The 20,612-nt window shown below is 34.8% G+C and overlaps 2 protein-coding genes across 3 annotated transcripts; both read right to left on the bottom strand.

The window, feature by feature from the left end:
• Positions 1 to 892: 892 nt before the first annotated feature.
• LOC133286425 (tropinone reductase-like 3) lies at positions 893 to 3,063 on the bottom strand. The gene is made up of 6 exons (XM_061483842.1): positions 2,930 to 3,063; positions 2,340 to 2,456; positions 1,890 to 2,024; positions 1,616 to 1,741; positions 1,424 to 1,525; positions 893 to 1,320 (listed from the first exon to the last, which is right to left on the bottom strand). The coding sequence occupies exons 1-6, from the start codon at positions 3,056 to 3,058 to the stop codon at positions 1,171 to 1,173; spliced, it is 759 nt and encodes a 252-aa protein (XP_061339826.1). The 5' UTR covers positions 3,059 to 3,063; the 3' UTR covers positions 893 to 1,170.
• A 1,596-nt stretch (positions 3,064 to 4,659) lies between these two features.
• LOC133286419 (EH domain-containing protein 2-like) lies at positions 4,660 to 10,008 on the bottom strand. 2 transcript variants are annotated; one of them, XM_061483835.1, is made up of 16 exons: positions 9,751 to 10,008; positions 9,583 to 9,662; positions 9,328 to 9,396; positions 9,176 to 9,233; positions 8,623 to 8,678; positions 8,484 to 8,526; positions 8,147 to 8,208; positions 7,539 to 7,652; positions 7,284 to 7,386; positions 7,110 to 7,159; positions 6,351 to 6,479; positions 6,007 to 6,258; positions 5,832 to 5,911; positions 5,404 to 5,530; positions 5,099 to 5,242; positions 4,660 to 5,025 (listed from the first exon to the last, which is right to left on the bottom strand). In XM_061483835.1, the coding sequence occupies exons 1-16, from the start codon at positions 9,833 to 9,835 to the stop codon at positions 4,840 to 4,842; spliced, it is 1,638 nt and encodes a 545-aa protein (XP_061339819.1). In that variant the 5' UTR covers positions 9,836 to 10,008; the 3' UTR covers positions 4,660 to 4,839. The 2 variants fall into 2 exon arrangements, with proteins under 2 accessions (XP_061339819.1, XP_061339820.1); XM_061483836.1 differs by lacking the exon at positions 8,484 to 8,526 and having other exon boundaries at positions 8,616 to 8,678.
• Positions 10,009 to 20,612: the final 10,604 nt, after the last annotated feature.

Genomic DNA, 20,612 nt, shown 5'->3' with positions numbered 1-20,612 from the left:
TAGTGATGCACCAAATATGCCCAGGAAGATAACATTTCCCTGAAAGTAGTGCAGTGGACAACACCAAGGTAGGGCACTCATTATGTTTTGAAACAATCCATTTTCAGGTGCAGATGATAATATGTGTTGCAAATACACCTGGTGATAACATTTCTCATCCATTTTTGCGGCGGTGGCACTGGGTTTGCTGGCTGGGGTGTTCCATATGGTGGCTGTGAAGAAAGCATCGATTTTGGTGGGTTGTGGGGACAATTGTTGTCCCTGTTTGATTATTTGGAACTGTGATGCGGAAGAAGAGTTTTACGGTTAGAGAAGAGGTTGTTGGGTTGACTATATCCCTATTAAGACTCAATCTCAATTTTCTTAAGCATGCATGTCACTTATAAGATTACTCTCACTTGATAAACTAGTGGCTTTTATGAGAAGAATTGTGTGTTCAAATCTTGTTCCATCAAATTGAAATTTTAACTTCAGATTTCTCATTAGTTCTCCATCGTGGACGGTGGCACTTGCGAGCAGATCACTAAAAAGTGATTACTTTTAGAGGGTGCTTGATACGGGAGAAATTGACATAGGAAATCTTGTTTATTCATGTTTAGTACAAAGATTGTGAAAAAATTTCAGAGAAAATCAAATTCTCGAGATTGAGATTTCAATTTGTGAAGTAAATTCCCGTAAAAGAATACCATCGGGTGGGTGGTATTTTCAGATTCTCACCCGGTGGGAATATTTTCTAACTTTTTCCGGTCAAAATTACTTTTAAGTGGGGTTATTTTTATAAAATCACCCCACATTTCCAGTAATATAACAATCAACCAAACATAGAATCAGTAAACTTGAACTAATATTTCTGGTAATATTTTAGCCTACCAAACAATTTTTTTGGTCACATTTTTGGGAAATTCACTTTTACATCATATCATATTTCTTATAATCGTAATTCCCAAACAGATAATGATTTCTTCTCTACCGAACGCGCCTTATTATTTCATAATGATGCAAAAGGTAGCTCAATGCTATCCTTACAGTATTTGATAAAGAAAAATTGAAAAGAACACTCTTCCTATATATTTCCCAATGGGTGCAGATGATTCAAAAGCAGGGGGTCAAGGAAAATACTTTTTGGGCTAGGCCCACAACAGAAGTACACTAGAAGATGAAAATGGAAGCCTACAGCCTCGAGGGCATTCCCCCAGAAACCACTAAGGTCTCACCTGTTATATAAGAAGCATCATCAGATGCCAAAAAAGCTGTCGCAGCAGCCATGTCTTCAGTTGTACCGAGCCTTCCAAGTAATGTCTTCCTTTCAAGCTCCTGCCTCTGCAGTAGTACGCAAAGAAAATCCATTCAAATGACCAATGATAAAGTGAGGAAGGAGACTCGAGGCAAGAGGAATAACCTATTTGGTTCAAAAGATACTCACCATAGCATTATTAGTGGTAAGGAATGCAGCAAAATGAGTTGGCACAAAACCAGGAGCAACACAGTTTACACGAGTGTTTGGGCCCATCTCATCAGCCAGGGCCTACGCAACATATTATAAATAATTAGCATTAAAAAAAGATAGTAACAGATTACATAGTTTTGAAGGAACAATGGCAAGCCAAGTACCAACTTTGGTAAGTCCAAGAAGGGCTGTTTTGGTCACTCCATACATAGCCATAGAAGCTGGTGGGTTATAACCAGCAATTGAGGAAATGATAACGACAGAAGAACCCTTCTTCATGTGAGGAGCTGCATCCTGTATAAATCATAAAATGGATAATACACCATACACCAATTACAATATCAGCACATCAAATGGAAATGGTAGAAAGAGAAAAAGTTGAAACATATATTGAATTTTTCCTTTCTTATTTTTGTTTTGGTTATTTCACAGATTTAATTACCTTCAGAAGAAGTATAGAGGCTTTGACATTTATCTCCCATAGCTTGTCAAGGACCGATTCTTGTGTTTGCAAAATGTTTTCAACAGAAGGATTTGCAGCAGCATTGGATACAACAACATCAATCTTTCCATACTTCTGTAACAAACCAAAATGTTCAACCACATATTAGAACTGCATTCAAATAGTTGGAAAGACAGATTTTAATAAAAGAACTAATTCCCTGAAAAAAACAAAGGCCAGTTTCAGACTAGATGTGAATTAGATATAGACTTGTATAAAATATAATTGATGGGTGCTAAGATTCCAGTAACAGATATAGCTTCTTTAACCAATTGATAAATGAAGAGACTTATTGAAAGGAGAGATGAAATCAATACAAGCCTTCTATTGAACCTGGACTAGATCATTTCTGACAATAAAATTTCATTGTTTAACTGAAGAAAATATCACCTCTACAGTTTTGTCTATCAAGTTCTTCCTCTGTTGAGCATTTGAAACATGACAAACAATCGCCAACACTTCAATTCCTTTGGCCCTGAGTTTTTCCGCAGCGTCATCAACATTTTGCTGCGGCAATTCAACCGAAAAGGAAAAAAAATAAAAAATTATTTCAGCAATGAACAAACGTGTGCACAAGTATCACATAATATTCCTGTTGAGGGTATTGATTTGGATTCTCCCATGTGAAAAAGTGATTATGTTATTTGATCACAATTATTCATTAAAAATCATATAATTTTCACTCTCTTATCTCATTATCATCAACAAGTGATTGTGATAAAATAATATTACCAAATCATCATTTTTTCACGTGAGAGGATATCCTGATGATGTAATAAGCGAGCGGAAGTTGGAAACACATAAATCATTTGTAACCTAATTCTATCCTTCATTTTTTCCAACAAATAAATGGAAAACCTTAATTGTAGTAACCCAAATACAAAAAGAAAAGACGAAAAATTTGACATTAAAAATAAAATAAAGAAAAGCATTCATTGGAACCGAACCGAACCCGATGTTGATGGTGGAGAAAAAAGAACCTGTTTGCGAGAAGAGATGACAACAGAAGCACCCTCAAAACCGAACCTCTCGGCTATGCTAAAGCCAATTCCCTGGGTTGAAGCCGTCACGATGACCACTTTGCCTTGAAATCTCTTGGGTTTTTCCATTTCAATCAATCAATGAATCAATCAAATCCAAAAAGAAAGTAACTTTTAGCTTTGCCTTACTTTGCTTGTTTGTGATTGTGAGAACTGAGTCTCGGCGATGCTTTCTAGCAGAGAACAAGACAATCGGCTTCAGATTTATTTTCTTCGGGATATACACCACTTGTCATAACGTTTTTACGATCTCTCTGTCTCTTCTCTAATCCTCGTACAATCATTTGTCATTTTAAAGTACGGCTAATTTTTTAAAAAAAATTATAAATTACAGAATTAATTTTATTTTTAAAAAATTTATATAATTAATCGCATCTAAATTAATGCATAACTTGTTATATTAATTACGTAAAATATTTAAAAATAATACTCATACTGTAATTTACATTTTAAGTTGTAATTTTTAAATTTTTTTAGCCTAATATGTCTTTCGCAGGGAGTAATCGTCGGTGCAAAAGAGACACGGACAATAAACTGCTCATGCCAAATCTTGCAACTGTAATGTACATGAATAAATAGAATCAGCATCCGAAAGAGAAAAATTCTAAAAACTGTGCTAGTATGGGATGATACAGGAGATAATTTATAAGAATTAATTGATATTATTTATACTAATAAGATGTATATACTTTTCGGTAACGAACGAAAGATTTCTAGGAAAAGTTTTTCCATAGAGTTGCAGGGCGAACTACAGTGCTAGTCTTTTTAATGATTTGAGTATTTTTTTAAAATTAAATTACTGGATTGGAGTATTTTTGGTCACATAATTTTTTTTAAAAAAATGCATAAATAATAAAAAATTCGAATGATATAGTTAATATTGAATTAAGAGGTAAGTTATATTTATAATTTTTTATAATTAATTATAAAATAATATCAAGTGGGATTATTGATTTTTAATTTAATGCAATTATAAGAAAAATGATTGGGAATAAAAAGATTTTATAAAAAATATATATGATTTGATAGTAGTAAAAAAAAAAAATCAGTAACAATACGTCGAAAAATCTTTAATAGAATATTTTTTCTCTCAAAATTAAATTTCTAATGAATTATCTCGCAGCTGACAGCACAACTACTTGAGCAGAATAAGATTTTGCCGACGAGGCGCTTAAATTTAGTTGGGTTATAGCTTATATACATTATCATTGTCGAGGCCAACGTTATGTACTTGACGAGGTATGTTATTCCGTATAATAGTCGTGACAACCCACCTTGGTCTCGCACGAGATTCTTCCTTCTGCCATGACAAACACAAGCCTAGATATAAATGTACAGCTTTGAACCGTAAATTCATATTCGATTAAGTAATATTCTTTGAAAAGTGCGATTGTTATCAGCTAACCAGACTTCAAACCCTGCCACAGATGCTTTATTCTCATCGTGACCTTTAATGAACATTGCTTGGCACTTAGGAAAACGATCTGATTTCTTCGCCACAATATGCAACAAAGGATTATGCATCATAATTGTTTCTGAAATTTGAGACACGAAATTTGAAAACCAGAATGCGTTCAAGTACGAAACACATGCATTTATTCGCTGATCTTATTGTCCCACTCCTGCGCACGAGCAAAACAAATGCTTGATTGGATTGTGAGCATCTTCATATGCTGCACCTTCACTCTCATGTAAAGGCGAAAGTTTTACCATGGACTGTATGAGGAATGGACACTAAGACATTGAACATGAAAAAAAATCCACCATCTATTTCTTAAGAATCTAAATTCAAAATCTCAGCCAAGAAACATTCATGACAAAATCAATTACATGCTTAAACATTTTTCAATTCAATCATAAGGATTTCTGAATTTCTTTAACAGCTCAGGTATTCCGTATCCAAGCATGTCGTCTACGGCTTGAATCATTTTGGGCTTTACTTTCTCAAATCTGTCAATGCTGTAACCACTCAAAACCTCTCTGAAGTGTTCCACGTTGGGAAAATCACCAGCTGGTAGATGAAACTCCCTTTGAACCTGTTTTGCGAGATCATAAATGATAAGTAATTAAGAAATTAAGGGAAACAAGGGAGGAGAAAGCGAAGGAGACCTTTTTAAATTCATCTTCAAGGTTGTCAATAAGCCTTTGTTGAACCTTAGCTTTACCCATCATTGCAGGCATCTCCATCTTAAGATGGCTAATTATATATGCATGCATTTTTGCAGATCTAGCACGTTTCACAAATTCGTTGATCTGCACCATTCCATTGACATCAGATTTCAGAACCAGAAAATAAAAATAATAGAAATAAAAATGAGTATAAGCATGCAGTGATATGCCATATGCATATAAATGATATAATATACTCATTTTGCACCACTAGGTCAAACAATAATATGAAAATAGGACCATACCCGACTGTCGCATGCCTTTCGTGGAATATCTACCAAATCTGCAAGGAGATCATTCTGTTCCTTCTCAAAGAGCTCCTGTCCTAATGGGCCAACAAAGCCTTCATTTATAGGCTTATCATTAAATGAGCTGCAAAGTCAAGAAAAGTAGCATAAACTTACAACTAAAGAATGTCAAATTAATTGGAAAATGAATCCATTAATGTGGTGTGCAGAGCATCAATAATATGCATTTAAATGTGAATTTTAACTATAAAATGTCAAGAAAAGACAATGAAATCAATAGTTTACCAAAATATGAACAAATAAAATCTTAGAATGTTCAATAGCAACAAGACAGCATAAGCTTGAATGAATGCTTAAATATTTAAACTAAGCCCTGTAAATAAAGCAATGAAACATTAGCCATATTTGAAAGATAACTAACCTACCCAATATATACACGCACAACTTCTGGAGTATTCAGAACTTTCCCCAATGACCACATCAATGCTCCATAAACTCTCATGAGCTACAAGATTACAATATGAGGCACATAAGTAGGCTGAAAATTAGATAAAAAATATATTTAGATCAAGTTAAATTAAGTTGTTGACACTGCCTTACCTGTTGAGTTCCAATTTGATCTGCCTTATTCAAAACCACACGTATCTTGTCATCGTGACCGCGTAGAGATGAAATTACACGTTTAAATTCATCACTAATGTCAAGTTTATGAGGATCAAATAGGAGAAGAATCAGATCACATTTTGCAGCAAACCAAGATATAACACCAGTGAAATCATAACTTCGTTGAGTCCTTTGCTTTTCTCCAGAGAGGACACCAGGAGTGTCTACAAATGTTATTTCATCTAGCAGCTGAAAAAAAATTTGCTTCAAGTTCAAGGGAAAACAAATGACGCAGTCAATTGTCAAGCAAAACTGGAATTGGAAATATATTGAAAACTCACTGGATGTGGCATTTGAGAACATTGGAACTTTGACAAAAATGAACCACCAAAAGTTGACAGGCCACTAAAAGGCATGTCAGCATCAACAGCTATAGTATTTCCAGGAATACTCCTCTCATCAGGTCCAGACTACAAATGAAAAGATATTGAGCTTTGAACCTCCATGAACAAAAACAGAGCACAAATGATCATAAAGTAACAGATTAACGATTACGAAATAATCTCTAGGGGGAAACCCCAGTGCACAAGACTCCCCGGTTTTTCGAGATGATAGAGGTGAGGGTAAATTGTACACAACCTTAACCGTGCAATTTTACAAAGAGACTGTTTCCTAGGCTCAAGCCCGTGACTTTCCAGCCACAAAGAAGCAACCTTAATGTTGCTCCAAAGCTCACCCTCAATTACGAAATGATATCTATCACACACACAAAAAAGCTTTTATGTTTGACTTGATTAACTTCCAAAAGCAACACTGAGAAAAAAGATTATGGTAATACTTATTAACAATTATGATATAATCTCTATGTTGTAAAAAATTGTAATTTATTATTTTATTTATTATTATTTTCTAGAATCTTCTTTGGGCTTAGCCCAATAGGTCATTCAGTCTCTTTAAATAGACACCTCTTTGTACTGTTGTAAACACAATTCAATAATATAATCCTTCTTTTCAAGTCTCTACCACCCAAAAGAAAAGTTTTTCTGTTTGGACTTGATTAACTTCCAAAGGCAATGCTGGAAAAAAGAAGATTACGGTACCATGACAACAACAAATCTGTCAGTTGTAGGTTCTGGTCCAATGTGTGCTCCTGTGCGAACAGTTAAAAGGTGACATATGATCAATAAAGTAATTTGTATCCCTCTATATGTCCAATTTTATGCATGAAGAAACTAATATAAATCAGCTGCTAGATCATCCACAAATTAACCAACCTGGATAATCACATCTTAGCAAATGTTTTATAAATGTTGTTTTTCCGGTGGAATATTGACCGAGAAGCATGACCATCGGTTTAGCATCAAAATCACTGTTGGTCTGAAAGGGATAAATCACATGCATTCATAAACTTAATATCATCATATTTATAATATGTCATGTTAAATAGAGCAAATCAGTACTGTGTTCGCACATGCAATTCAAAGAATTTAGCATATTTTATTTACATGTAGGGTGTGAATGTCACTTACCAACAATGGAGATACAAAATCATCGAATCGATAAGTGACCTCCAGTGGCTTTAGCTTCTCCACATACAATCTCTTCAAGCCATCAATTATTGATGTCACTGCATTGAGAGGTAACTAATAAATAGCAAACTATTATATTAGAATATACCCAGCAACAAATTGAAAACAAGCAAAGCCATATTAGTAAAGCTTGCAAGGAAACAAATTCCCAAAAGCATATTCTAAATTGTTTTTACTTAGTAGTCACATTGCTCCAATATGGCCTTGTATACATCATCTAATTCATCAAGGCAATGAATGTAAGAAGAGAGATTGCTATTGATTCTAAATGCATCTAACTCTCAAAATAATTCATGCAAGTAAAAAGTAAAAAATTAAAGCATTCACTAATAAAAGATGACCTTTCATTTTTGCACCAAAAAATTTATTACCAGTAGTTCATCACAAATGTGAAATAGTAGATATGCAAAGTTTACCACAGTTTTACACATTGGTTGTTCAACTTTAAAAACAAAGTGGCCTTTAATTTTTTACATTTTTTTTTTTGTCTACTTTCAAAGAAAGCTACTTTAATTTTGTCAAAATGGGCATCAACTTGGGGGACTCACTTTCTTTGCAGATTTTGAAGCAACCCATGGATTAGATGGTAAGGGCTGAGGCAGAGCAGTCCCTATGTATTATCAGTAAAATAATTCAATCAATATTCATTAAACAGTACAGTGCCATGACTAAAAAAAAAAAAACCACTCCCCTTTAAACCCGATTAGCGAGTGTGGGGCGGAGGTAATCCTTGTACGCAACCTTACCCTTGCATAATTGCAAAGAGGCTATTTCCTGGATTCGAACCCATGACCTTTTGGTCATGAAAGAACAGCTTTATCACTGCTCCGGTTCGCCCCCTTTTACCGTGCCATGACTAATGAAAGAAAAAATCAAATGTCTAACCAAATACATCAGGTTGGGCACTTATTGTTAAACTCTTTGTTTTCTGAAAAAAAGAAAAGAAACCAGTAAGAAAAAGAGTCAAAAAGAAATATATGATCTAATTGATACAGCACAAAGTGAGATAAAAAGCACTGCTTACTGCTACTAAAGCATCAAGTCCTTCCATTTCTGGAGGTTTAACATTTTCCTCATCAACTGAAATCAATAGAAATGGAATAATGAAATGCATTGAACCGAGTGGATAGTACAAAATATTGAGAACGATAGACAATGAAGTTAAACAAGAAGTATCAAGACCAGCAGATTTTCTCAGGTTTGTTTGTTTTTCAATATTCCTTAAAATTTAAATGTATATTACTTCAGAAATAAAACCTCAATGAACTTTCTTTCATGTGTATCGGTCAATTAAGCCTCATAGTCACACACTGAATGCTTATGATCATGCCAAATTATTTACAACCAACAGATAAAGAGGTCATGAGAACTCACTTCAGCATCCTTAATATGACATTATGACAATTTAAACACGTATCGGTGTTCCACAAGAAATAGGGGAAGTACATCCTCTCATTTGATAAGGTAAAGATCAATACAAACAATTTACGCAGACATATATTAGCTAGCTACAAGCCTACAACTTATTTACCTTAGGCAAATAGCAGGCACGAAACACATTGCATTAGTGAACTTACTTTCAGTTTTAAGGATATCCGAGTTGAGATCATATCCTGCCTGTGCCAGGGCAATGAGCTGTTTATGACAAGAAACATTGAATTTTAAAGTCAGATTCTGATATCAGATAATCAATATTAAACCCAAGAGTAGGTATTTCAAAATCTCCAACCTGCATTGCCGTTACAAACTCTTCAAAACCTAAAAAACCTTGTCTTTTGTTATCGGCAATAGCCCAAACCTATGGAGGGCAAATAAGGGAGTATTGATAAAATTTAATCAGAATACGAAACGCAGTTAAGCCAACTTAAATTATGAACAATGCTTATAACGCGAAAAGATTTCCAGTAACTTAATTTGAGAATGAAATAAAACTCGATGACTAATTTGTAATTGAAATGAACAATAAGAAACGAAATATATATACCTGCTTAAGTTGAGAGCGAGATAAATTGGAGAGAGCAAAGAACTTGGTGGCATCATTCCCAGTGATACGGCCATCTCCATCTACGATCAAATAAAGGAAAAATAAAATCGGTTTTATCTGTAAGTCGAAACAAATTGAAGAATAAGCAAAGCGAAGCAGCAAAAAAACCTGAATCGGCCAAGTTGAACCATTCCTGATACGTCTTCATTTGCTCTTTCGAACACGAATCGATCCAATCGGATACCGTTTTCATCTTCGGAACTAAAGAATTTTGAATCCGTGAAGTCAATCTCAAGGGTTAGTTTATAGATAGTTCAGTTAAAGTTCTTAAGGAGAGAGAGAGTTCCTTCTTTTTTCAATTTCCAAAAGGTTACGCTATCCAGGTCGAGTTTCGCTATCCTGCTTCGCATCGTCAAGACCAATTTTGACACAAGATGACTATTATTATCTATCGTAATTTTATCCAATTGTGATTAGAGCGTGGGATTATTATGATTTAATTAACTATGTTTGCAGTGGGGCCCACGAGTTTAATGGAACCAAAACCAGGGGATTCTTTCACCACCCCACCGGATATTTATTACTTTCTCGCCATTTTGAACTTTTGAATAAGAGCGCCACTGTCTGGGGTCCAGTTCCCGTGAACACGTAGCATAAAATACTACTTTATACATTATTATATCATATCACCTTACTTCAATGGAAGGTATTCACATGATTGTTTCACTTGTGTTTAGAACACCTTCAAAAATAAATGAAACTCATTTTCCATGATGATTGTTTCCTATTTTTATTTAAAATATGTAGAGTCAGAGTGGATATATAAACAAGGATAATATTATCAATTCGAGTATTTAAAGTTAAAGTCTAATCAAATGTAATCAATATTTGAATAAAATTCTAAATATAAACAACTTAACTCAAGAAGAACGTCAATATAAAATCAATTTTCATATTGAAACTTTCTAAACAAAATTTTATTTTTAAATCAAATCAGTTCTTAAAATCGGTAATTGTAAATACGCTGGGTTATGACTCTTTGCTAGGTAGCCCAGATTTTTTAATCAATTTGAACCATTCATGGCTAGGAGGATGAAAAAATTCAAACCCAAAATCAAATTAATGGGACTCATTAGGGCTTCCAATACTGATTGATAATTTAAAATAAAAATAAAAATACAACATGTAAGGAAGGTAACAATAGACCCACTCTTTTATTCACGTAATTGCAAAGAGTTATATATAATAAATATCCCATATAAAGTAAAACATAAGGTATAAAGAAAATCAACGGCACAAAAGACCCTTCTTGGTTCTTGGACATAGATTCTAAATTTAAAGTCTAATGCACGAAAGAAAATGCAATTTCCAATTTAAAATTTGAGAGTCTCCAGTGGGTTAAAGCAAACAGCAATTCGTGTTCATTTGTTTTCACTTAAAAACAGACAGCAACAACCATGCATCATAATCAGGACAATATTCACGACGGTATTGCAAATCATCACCTCGGGTTCTCAGTTATTCAATATTTCATAACTCGTATGTGTTTTTACTCTTGGTTGCATTCGACGTGGGTTAAGAAAATGGTGGTAGCTCAGTTGGCGCATGAGAGCTAAGCAGGTGGGAGTGAGAGTATGTGTTCGAATATCTCCAGTATCACTTTTGGGAGGGGTTTAAAATCTTAATTCTGGACCCTTCCCGAATCGGATTAGTTACAAAGTAATGAACCGATTGGAATATTTCAAAAAAAAAGAGAACACCATTAGGGGTGTTTGGTTGAGGAGAAATTTTTAGAATACTAGAGAAATAGAATTGATAGGAAAATGGTAAGAAAGTGAGATAGATAGGAAAATGTAAAAAAAAATTGTTTGATTGGATAAAATTTTACCAGGTAAATATATCCAAATTTTGAAAACCTATGTTTGGTTTTGGAAAAAATATAGATAGGTAAATGTTATAAAATTACATTTTGATCCCCGATTTATGTTCCACAGGCGCTCTCAATTTATTGATCTCTGTAACACTACTCCTATAATTCTGCATTTTTCCGGCTTATGCTGAACCGCGAGGGAGTAGTGGGCTCTCTTATAATGATTCAACCCACGCTTTTCCAATATTCATTTGATGGGCCACCTGTTCCAGTACTTCTAGATATTTGTTCCGTTTGTCCAGATTTTATCTTGCTCTTTGATTCTTTCTTCCATGTGGTGATTCATCATGGGTCCAAAATTGATCAGTGGAGGAAGCTTGGTTATGATAAGGACCCAAATCATGAGAACTTTAGAAAGCTGCTGGAAGCCCCAGAATTGGATGCAGAGCAATTGGTGGCTGAACGGTTCCAGTGCCAAACCTTCTGACGCTACTTGCGGGAAGGTGAGATCGACAACCACCATGCACCACCTTGCTTTCTTCCGGTCGCTACTTGCGGGAAGGTGCTCTAAGGAAGACAACCTACTGACGCCCTAAGCTGCTGACCACACACAAGATCTTGCATCGTATCATCTCTGCTGATTCAAACAGTGGTTTAGCCGTGGTTTTACAAAAAACCACATATGAAAACGCTTTTCAAACAGTACTGATATCTGTCATTTTCCACTTAAATTGAAAAACCTATGTATTTTGGATGCCTGGCTTTTACTCTGAATCTATTCAACCAAACAATGATATTCTGGAATCATTCTCTCACTTGTCTAGGAATATTTTGGAAAGACTCCAGCCAAACACCACCTTAGTTAATCTTATCTTGCATGCTTTTGAGCCGTAGTATTGTTTGAAATTTGAATAGTGAGAAACTGAACTTATTCTTTATGTTAGACTTATGATTATCTGTCTTGGATTGACTTGTTCAGAAATGACCTTAAGTCGTTTTATAAAAAAAGAATAGAAAATAAAATAAAGCTATATTAATGGTCCAAAACTGATTATTTAATGAATAATATGTTGTTTATTATACTTGCTGAAGGTTCCAAACACAATTCCTCTTGTGCATATTTTATATGTCTTTATTCCTGGTGATTCAATAACTGTAGTGCTGTCTAATTTAATTTATTTGTAGGGAATTTGAAAAAAAAATAAAAAATGCCTGTACCTGAAGTTGCTGTGAACTCTATTATACAGAGTTGATTTTGTAAGCTTTTAATTTTTTATGTCCTATGGTTGTCTACTGGAAGAAAAACTTGAGTGTAATTAGAACCCGGCAAAATGAATTCGGTTCGGCGGGCCAACCCGCCCTACCACTTAAATTGAGCGGGACGGGTTGGATTTTTCAACCCATTTCAAAAGCAAGACGAGTTCGTTTTTTGGCAGATTAATGGTGGACATAGACAAATCGAAACAGATCAGTGTAAAATAGGCTCGAATTAATGGACTAACCCGCCCAACCCACTAAATAGGGCGGGCCGCCGACTTTGCCACATGTAAGTGTAACAATTTCCCATGTCAATTTCCTTAGATGAATTTCAAACTTTCAGAATTTGAAATTCTCGAAGGCAAGATAGGTGTGTTTTAACCGTGGTCCAAAATGCATTAATATCTTCAAAATTGTGACTTTGATACAATCTTTGCCTTGCGTTTGAAGATGACTCGGACAATTTCCTGGAAGCAGATTGGGAAAGAATTCGAGTCTGTATAAAGAAATCTGTCACTTCTAATCCAGCTAAGCTGAAGTCTACGTGACAATCCATTCGTTTTATAACTAGAGTTGGTAAGTGGTTATGTATAACAATATAAGACTATTGATCCTATTAGTGTCCATCCTCATATATAATTATAAACAGGAATAATCTGGCAATTGTCTGTTATTTTTCTTGGTACAATGCTACTAAAGTGTCCATCTCACGTGATACCAATGAAAATATTTATTTTTATGACAAAGGTTAAGATCAATTAGATACCAGCATCAAATACCAAAACATGGTAACTCAGTTGACATTAAGGAATTGATTGAATAGGTAGGGGTGAGAATATGTATTCAATTCTCCTGAATACTATTTTTGTGAGGAGTTTAAAGTCTTAATTTCGAAACTCACCCCGAATCAGATTAATCCAGAAATCTGATGAACCAATTGAAATATCTAAAAAAATAAAAAACCAGCATCAGATTAGAATTTAAGTTCTGTTCTGTTATATAATAATTGTTAGGTGATATTATCAAGAAACGTCTATATAACAAATTCAAGTAACAAAACCACTGATACCATAAAGGGGACGTTTGGTTGAGGAAATTTTTTTGGAATAGTAAGAAAATGTAATAGATAGAGAAATGATTGGAAAGATAGTTAAAGTGAGATAGGTAGAAAAATGTAAAAAAAAGTTGTTTGGTGGGGAAAAATTTTACTGGAAAAATTAGGTAACTTTATGAAATCAACAGTGTATTAAAAGCCAGATAACCGGTTTTCCGAAAAATCTCACATTCAAATTGAGTTTCTAAACAGTGCGGATATCTATGTTTCTCATAAATCCATACAAATTGGATAGATGAGTTTTTGGTGAAAATACGTTGAAACAAACATGGTATTTCTAAAAGCCATACTTGAGAAACATAGATATCCACTGAAAAGCTCCCAACTAAACACCACCTAAACGTCTAGATACCAGCATCAGATTAGAATCCATGTGAGTTATTGAAGACAGTGGTTGATATTATATCACTAAGAGATTTGAACCCATGTATAAGGCAGAGGAGGTAGATGATCAGAATTATCACTGTGCAATTATAAAAATATTAAAAACAGACTTACTTGTAGTCAGTATAAAGAATCAGAACAGATTAATGTATGCAGTAGAGGAATTAAATCCGAGCCCACAGAATGTGTCTCCTTAAGACAATTTTCCCCCTCACTGATGCCAAAGGTTGATGGACACTTGTCTCCCAGGATAGAACGGATTTCGTCTGAAGAATGGTGGCACTACCAATCAACAGCCCAAACGAACACAACAAAATGTCAGAGGAAACTACACCGGAGTATGAAAAGGAACATGCAAAATCGGAAGGAGAAAAATTCTGGCAGAGTTTCAGTGCAGAAAAATTGGATACATTTTATGAAGGTGTCAGTGTCTATTTATAGACACTGACCGGTCACGTTTCAAAAGGCACCTATTCGACGACGAAACAACACATCTGTTGGACACGACAAGACACATTCGTTCAACACGAAAAGGCACCCATTCAAGGATGAAACAACATGTCCGTTAGGATGAAACAACACATCCATTAGGATGAAACAACACATCTGTTCGGATGAAACAACACATCCGTTCAGATGAAACAACACATCCGTTCAGATGAAACAACACATCCTTTAGGATGAAAAGATACATCTGTTTGTCGACGAAAAGGCACACTTTTTCACTACCAAACTTCTTATTCATAACCAATAGATTGTCTATACAATTTATATATATATATATATATATATATATAAATTCCAACAATCCCCCACATGGATAAGAAGTCAAATCATCGTGACAAAAAATGCACAAGAGTATAAATGCAAAGTGTAATTTCCTCAACGAGAAACAACTGCATCGAGATAGGTGGAGTTACCTTTGAACCTTCTCTAGTGGAAACCTATCGGATATACTCGGTCAATCGGTGGTCTAGGTCGACTTGAACCGTCAACCTTTAGTGTATACCTAGACAATAGGAGTCACACAATTGCTTCTCTAACATTGTTGTTCCTTTGTTGCGCCCATTTTGGCCGTGGGACACCTGCCTGGTTCTGCGAGTGTTTTAGAGAATCGGCCTTTGAAAAATTCTCATAGAAGCGGCCCTCACTTCACACTCACATAGGTGATTTCTTGTGATGTAACTCACTTATACATCATCTGAACACAACAAATTAAGAAATCATTAAAAGCCTAAGTGCTTACCCTCATAAATACACTGTCTTGTCTTAGGAATGAGTATGAGTTTAAAAACTCCACAGTGTTTAAACAGTCGACCATCACTTAGTTGTCTCTTTGAACCTAGTTCATGGGATCTCCACTCTTCTAGGTAGAGTTACCGCAATGTTCAACAATTGATAGGCCTTAAACCCATTCCTTTCGACAAATTTTCAACCAACTCTCTAGGAATCCCTTTGGTTAACGGATCCGCTATGTTTTCCTTAGACTTAACATAGTCAATTGAAATGATTCCATTCGAGAGTAGTTGTCTTACGATATCATGTCTACGACGTATGTGTCTAGACTTACCGTTATACATGACGTTCTTGGCCCTTCCAATAGCTGCTTGGCTATCACAATGTATGCACACAGATGGTACCGGTCTTGGCCAATTAGGAACATCCTCAATAAAATTACGAAGCCATTCGGCTTCTTCACCGGCCTTATCTAAAGCAATAAATTCTGCTTCCATGGTTGACCTTGCAATGCAGGTTTGCTTGGACGATTTCCAAGACACAGCACCTCCACCAAGGGTGAACACATATCCACTTGTGGATCTAGTGTCGTTAGAGCCGGTGATCCAATTTGCATCACAATACCCTTCTATAACTGCGGAGTATTTCTCGTAATGCAAAGCATAATTTTGAGTATACTTCAAGTATCCCAAAACTCTTACCATAACTTTCCAATGATTTTCATTTGGATTACTGGTAAAGCGACTGAACAGACTTACTGCATAAGCAATATCAGGTCTAGTGCAGTTCATTTCCCAACACTTGAGCATATGGCTTTTGTGCTGTAGCTTTACCAGTGTTCTTTAATAAACTAAGATTTGAATCTGCAGGGTTTCTCACAGGAGTTATATTCAAACTTTTGAATTTCTCAAGAGCCTTAGCTATATAGTGAGCCTGTGATAAGACCAACCCTGCAGATGTTCTATGGATTTTAATACCTAGGATAACGTCTGCTATCCCCATATCTTTCATATCAAACTTACTTTTAAGTAATTGTTTAGTAGCATTAATCATTTGATTATTACTACCCATGATTAACATGTCGTCTACATAAAGATAGACAATGGCAAAACCTTTTTCAGTATTTCGAACATAGACACATTTGTCACATTCATTAATTCGAAATCCTTTTGACAACATAACTTTGTCAAATTTCTCATGTCATTGTTTTGGAGCTTGCTTTAACCCGTAAAGGGATTTTATTAAGCAACAAACTTTCCGTTCTAGTCCTGGAACAACAAAACCTTCAGGTTGTTCTAAATATATCTCTTCTTATAGGTCGCCGTTTAAGAAGGCGGTCTTAACATCCATTTGATGTATTTGTAAACCATTCAGTGCAGCTACTGCGATCAACATCCTAATGGATGTGATCCTTGTAACCGGTGAATAAGTATCGAAATAATCGAGACCTTCACGTTGCCTGTAGCCTTTTACCACAAGCCTTGCTTTATATTTATCAATAGTGTCATTCTCTTTCATTTTTCTTTTGAAAACCCACTTACTTCCTAAAGGCTTATTGCCAGGAGGAAGGTTTACCAATTCCCAAGTGTGGTTGGACAAGATAGACTCTATCTCACTATTGATAGCCCCTTCCCAGAATGGTCCTTCCAGGGACGTTATAACTTCCTTATACGTTCGAGGCTCATTTTCTAATAGATATGTCATAAAATTAGGTCCAAAGGATGTGGCGGTCCTTTGCCTCTTGCTACGTCTAGGTTCATCTTCTACATCCTCTACATGATCAGTATCAGTTGTAGCATCCTGAGGTATCACAACCTAATCATCATTATTACCACTTGATTCAGGTATCCTCTTATACGGAAATACGTCTTCAAAGCAAGTAACTTCCTTTGACTCAATAACCGTATTAGCATGTATATCTGAGACATCAGATTTATACACTAGAAACCGATAAGCACTACTATTAAGTGCATAACTGATGAATATATAATCCACGATTTTAGGTCCGATTTTCAACCTTTTAGGTTTAGGAACCGCAACCTTAGCCAAACACCCCCACACTCTAAAGTATTTCAGGGATGGCTTCTTTCCTTTCCATATGTCGTATGGTATGCTCTTTGTCAAACACCCCTACACTTCAAGATAATTCAAGGTAGGCTCCCTACCTTTCCATATTTCATAGGAGGTGTTCTTAATTTTCTTGTGGGATACTTTACTGATTATATAATTTGTCATTAAATGACTTTTCCCCACAAACCAGACATCAACAAGATCATATCATTTAATGTCTGGGTCTTTTTTCTCAGCAATCTCATTGGATTGTGAAGCATAAGGAGCAATCATTTGTTATATGATATCACACTCCAAACTGAACTCATCCAAGGGTCATTATAATCTTCCCCTCGATCGCTCTATAATGCCTTTAACTTTCTTACTGAACATTAACATATATCAAATGATAAATCCAATTTAACCATAAGATAATATACAATTATCATGTCATTTACAATATTCAAAGTTATCCATTGACCTTGATCATGCCATCACTAAGATAGCTCTTTTGAGTTCACATAGTATCAAATATTTCACTAGATATAAGACTTTTATATCCATCAAAGCACATAGTGCATTTTTAAGCAAGAATTATCACTTGCCTAAATCATAAAGTCAAAACTTTCACATTTATAAGTCACGGGTTAATGGATATCAAACACCATCATATACCGTCAAATCCATTAAGTGTATCATATACAGTTGAATGCCAATAAATACATTACATTTCCTACATAAAAATTAATATAACAAAATATTCATGTCATAAATATTTCTCATACTTGTCATTTCTATTACACAAATAGAAATCAAATCCGATTTAATTTACTATTTAACTTACACAAAGTTAAACCCAAAAAGAGATCACAGTGAAGCTTTCTTACCGGTCATGGCATTTTCATACGAAATTTGATGAGGTAAGACCTCTGTTCATGCCAAAAATCTCCCCACATCGAACATTACAAATAACAGCCCGAAAATAATACTTTTCCACGACACTTTATTTCAAAGCATATATAAAAAATATTCCAATCCATTATATCATTGCATCTTGTCATTCAGAACATAAATATCCTATTAACTTTGTGCAGTAACTACGACAAGGCATGACCTTTTGCTATTTACATGTGAACTCGTAATATGAACAACAAGTATTTAAAATATGGAAAGTTTTTTTTTTTCACACATTAAGATCATCATTTAATGCCCATGCACAAAGCCTTCCAATAATGTATCATCAGGATACAACAAAGACACATTACGAAATCATATTTTAATGTCTTGTACTCTATTGGTTTGTCATATATCACAAATAAGTCAACATTCCTCGGTAATCGTGCATCCAAGTGCAAAAGAAGTTTTATAATTTTTTTTTTTTCAAAAAAAAACGATCGAGTAATTGATAGAATAGATTATATGTAGACATCCTATGCACAGTAACCCATGTTTGTGATCAAACACTGTCATGAATGGCATTTGCTAACTTTCACCATAAGCAACATTTGAATTTATGTGAAAATTGTTTCCGAATTTTCGAAAATCGAAAATAAAATAAATAGAAACTGCACCGTAAGAATTTCCACAAATCTAACACTAACACAGATTAATTCCAAACTTCAGCCATGGTTTCTTTATCAAGTTCAAAACCACCAATTAAAAAAATAAAAATTGGTTGCAACGATTCCTTTGTAACCGTCAACCAGTTGAACCGTTTGGTTCACTTGTAGATACTTATTCAAATGTAAACAGTAACAGTGCACCCCCACTTTAGAATGACGTTCCAACGCTTTAAGAGGAACATGACAATAATGCACCCTACTTATTCAAATGTATAAGACTTCCATGCACCCCAACAGAGGTCTGGACATTTCATGATTAAAAATGAAAAGCAATTGTAATGCACGACAATCGAGATACTCTTCACAGGTATTACTTTTCGTGATCAAACATGGCAATTGGCAATATATGGTAATACTAATACCCATTTCATGATCAAAGAGAATCATGAATGCAACATATTAACGTACAAAAACAATATTTGAATAAAAAATTGTTTTCCGAATTTCTAAAATTGAAAATATCAAAATAGAAACTCTACCGTTTGAATGTTCACAAATCAAACATTAGAAACTTCGTTTATGTTACACAAACAACAATCATGATTAATCGCACAAATTAATCTTTTAATTACACAGTAAATAAAAACAGTATATAAAATAAAAAATAGAATATACTGATCACAGGTTCAAAACACCAGAATTGTCTTAAGATTGTTATTGAAGACAGTGGGTGATATTATATCACTAAGAGATTTGAACCCATGTATAAGGCAGAGGAGGTAGATGATCAGAATTATCACTGTGCAATTATAAAAATATTAAAAACAGACTTACTTGTAGTCAGTATAAAGAATCAGAACAGATTAATGTATGCAGTAGAGGAATTAAATCCGAGCCCACAGAACGTGTCTCCTTAAGATAATTTGCCCCCTCACTGATGCCAAAGGTTGATGGACACTTGTCTCCCAGGATAGAACGAATTTCGTCTGAAGAATGGTGGCACTACCAATCAACAGCCCAAACGAACACAACAAAATGCCAGAGGAAACTACACCGGAGTATGAAAAGGAACATGCAAAATCGGAAGGAGAAAAATTCTGGCAGAGTTTCAGTGCAGAAAAATTGGATACATTTTATGAAGGTGTCAGTGTCTATTTATAGACACTGACCGGTCACGTTTCAAAAGGCACCTATTCGACGACGAAACAACACATCCGTTGGACACGATAAGACACATTCGTTCAACACGAAAAGGCACCCATTCAAGGATGAAACAACATGTCCGTTAGGATGAAACAACACATCTATTAGGATGAAACAACACATCCGTTCAGATGAAACAACACATCCGTTCAGATGAAACAACACATCCTTTAGGATGAAAAGATACATCTGTTTGTCGACGAAAAGACACACTTTTTCACTACCAAACTTCTTATTCATAACCAATAGATTGTCTATACAATTTATATATATATATATATTCTTGAATTACAAAGATCAGCAACGTTGTTATGCAGACGTTTATGTCACATGTTGGAATTTATATATATATATA

The sequence above is a fragment of the Gastrolobium bilobum genome, unplaced genomic scaffold, assembly GCF_033153095.1.
Source record: "Gastrolobium bilobum isolate Gb01-03AN ecotype WA unplaced genomic scaffold, APGP_CSIRO_Gbil_v1 utg16135, whole genome shotgun sequence".
NCBI classification, from domain to species: Eukaryota; Viridiplantae; Streptophyta; class Magnoliopsida; order Fabales; family Fabaceae; genus Gastrolobium; species Gastrolobium bilobum.
Note: the sequence above shows the minus strand (reverse complement) of the source record. Positions and strands in the feature narration are given on the sequence as shown.

What these genes read in the sequence shown, in the direction of transcription:
- LOC133286425 (XM_061483842.1), bottom strand. Translation starts at nt 3,058, where the DNA reads ATGGAAAAACCCAAGAGATTTCAAGGCAAAGTGGTCATCGTGACGGCT. An exon ending in TCATCTCTTCTCGCAAACAG is followed by an intron (nt 2,457 to 2,929) that starts GTTCTTTTTTCT and finishes GAATTGCCGCAG; the next exon opens with CAAAATGTTGATGACGCTGC. An exon ending in CCCTTCTTGGACTTACCAAA is followed by an intron (nt 1,526 to 1,615) that starts GTTGGTACTTGG and finishes TATGTTGCGTAG; the next exon opens with GCCCTGGCTGATGAGATGGG.
- LOC133286419 (XM_061483835.1), bottom strand. Translation starts at nt 9,835, where the DNA reads ATGAAAACGGTATCCGATTGGATCGATTCGTGTTCGAAAGAGCAAATG. An exon ending in GGATATCCTTAAAACTGAAA is followed by an intron (nt 8,679 to 9,175) that starts GTAAGTTCACTA and finishes TATTGATTTCAG; the next exon opens with TTGATGAGGAAAATGTTAAA. An exon ending in GTTCTCAAATGCCACATCCA is followed by an intron (nt 6,259 to 6,350) that starts GTGAGTTTTCAA and finishes ATTTTTTTTCAG; the next exon opens with CTGCTAGATGAAATAACATT.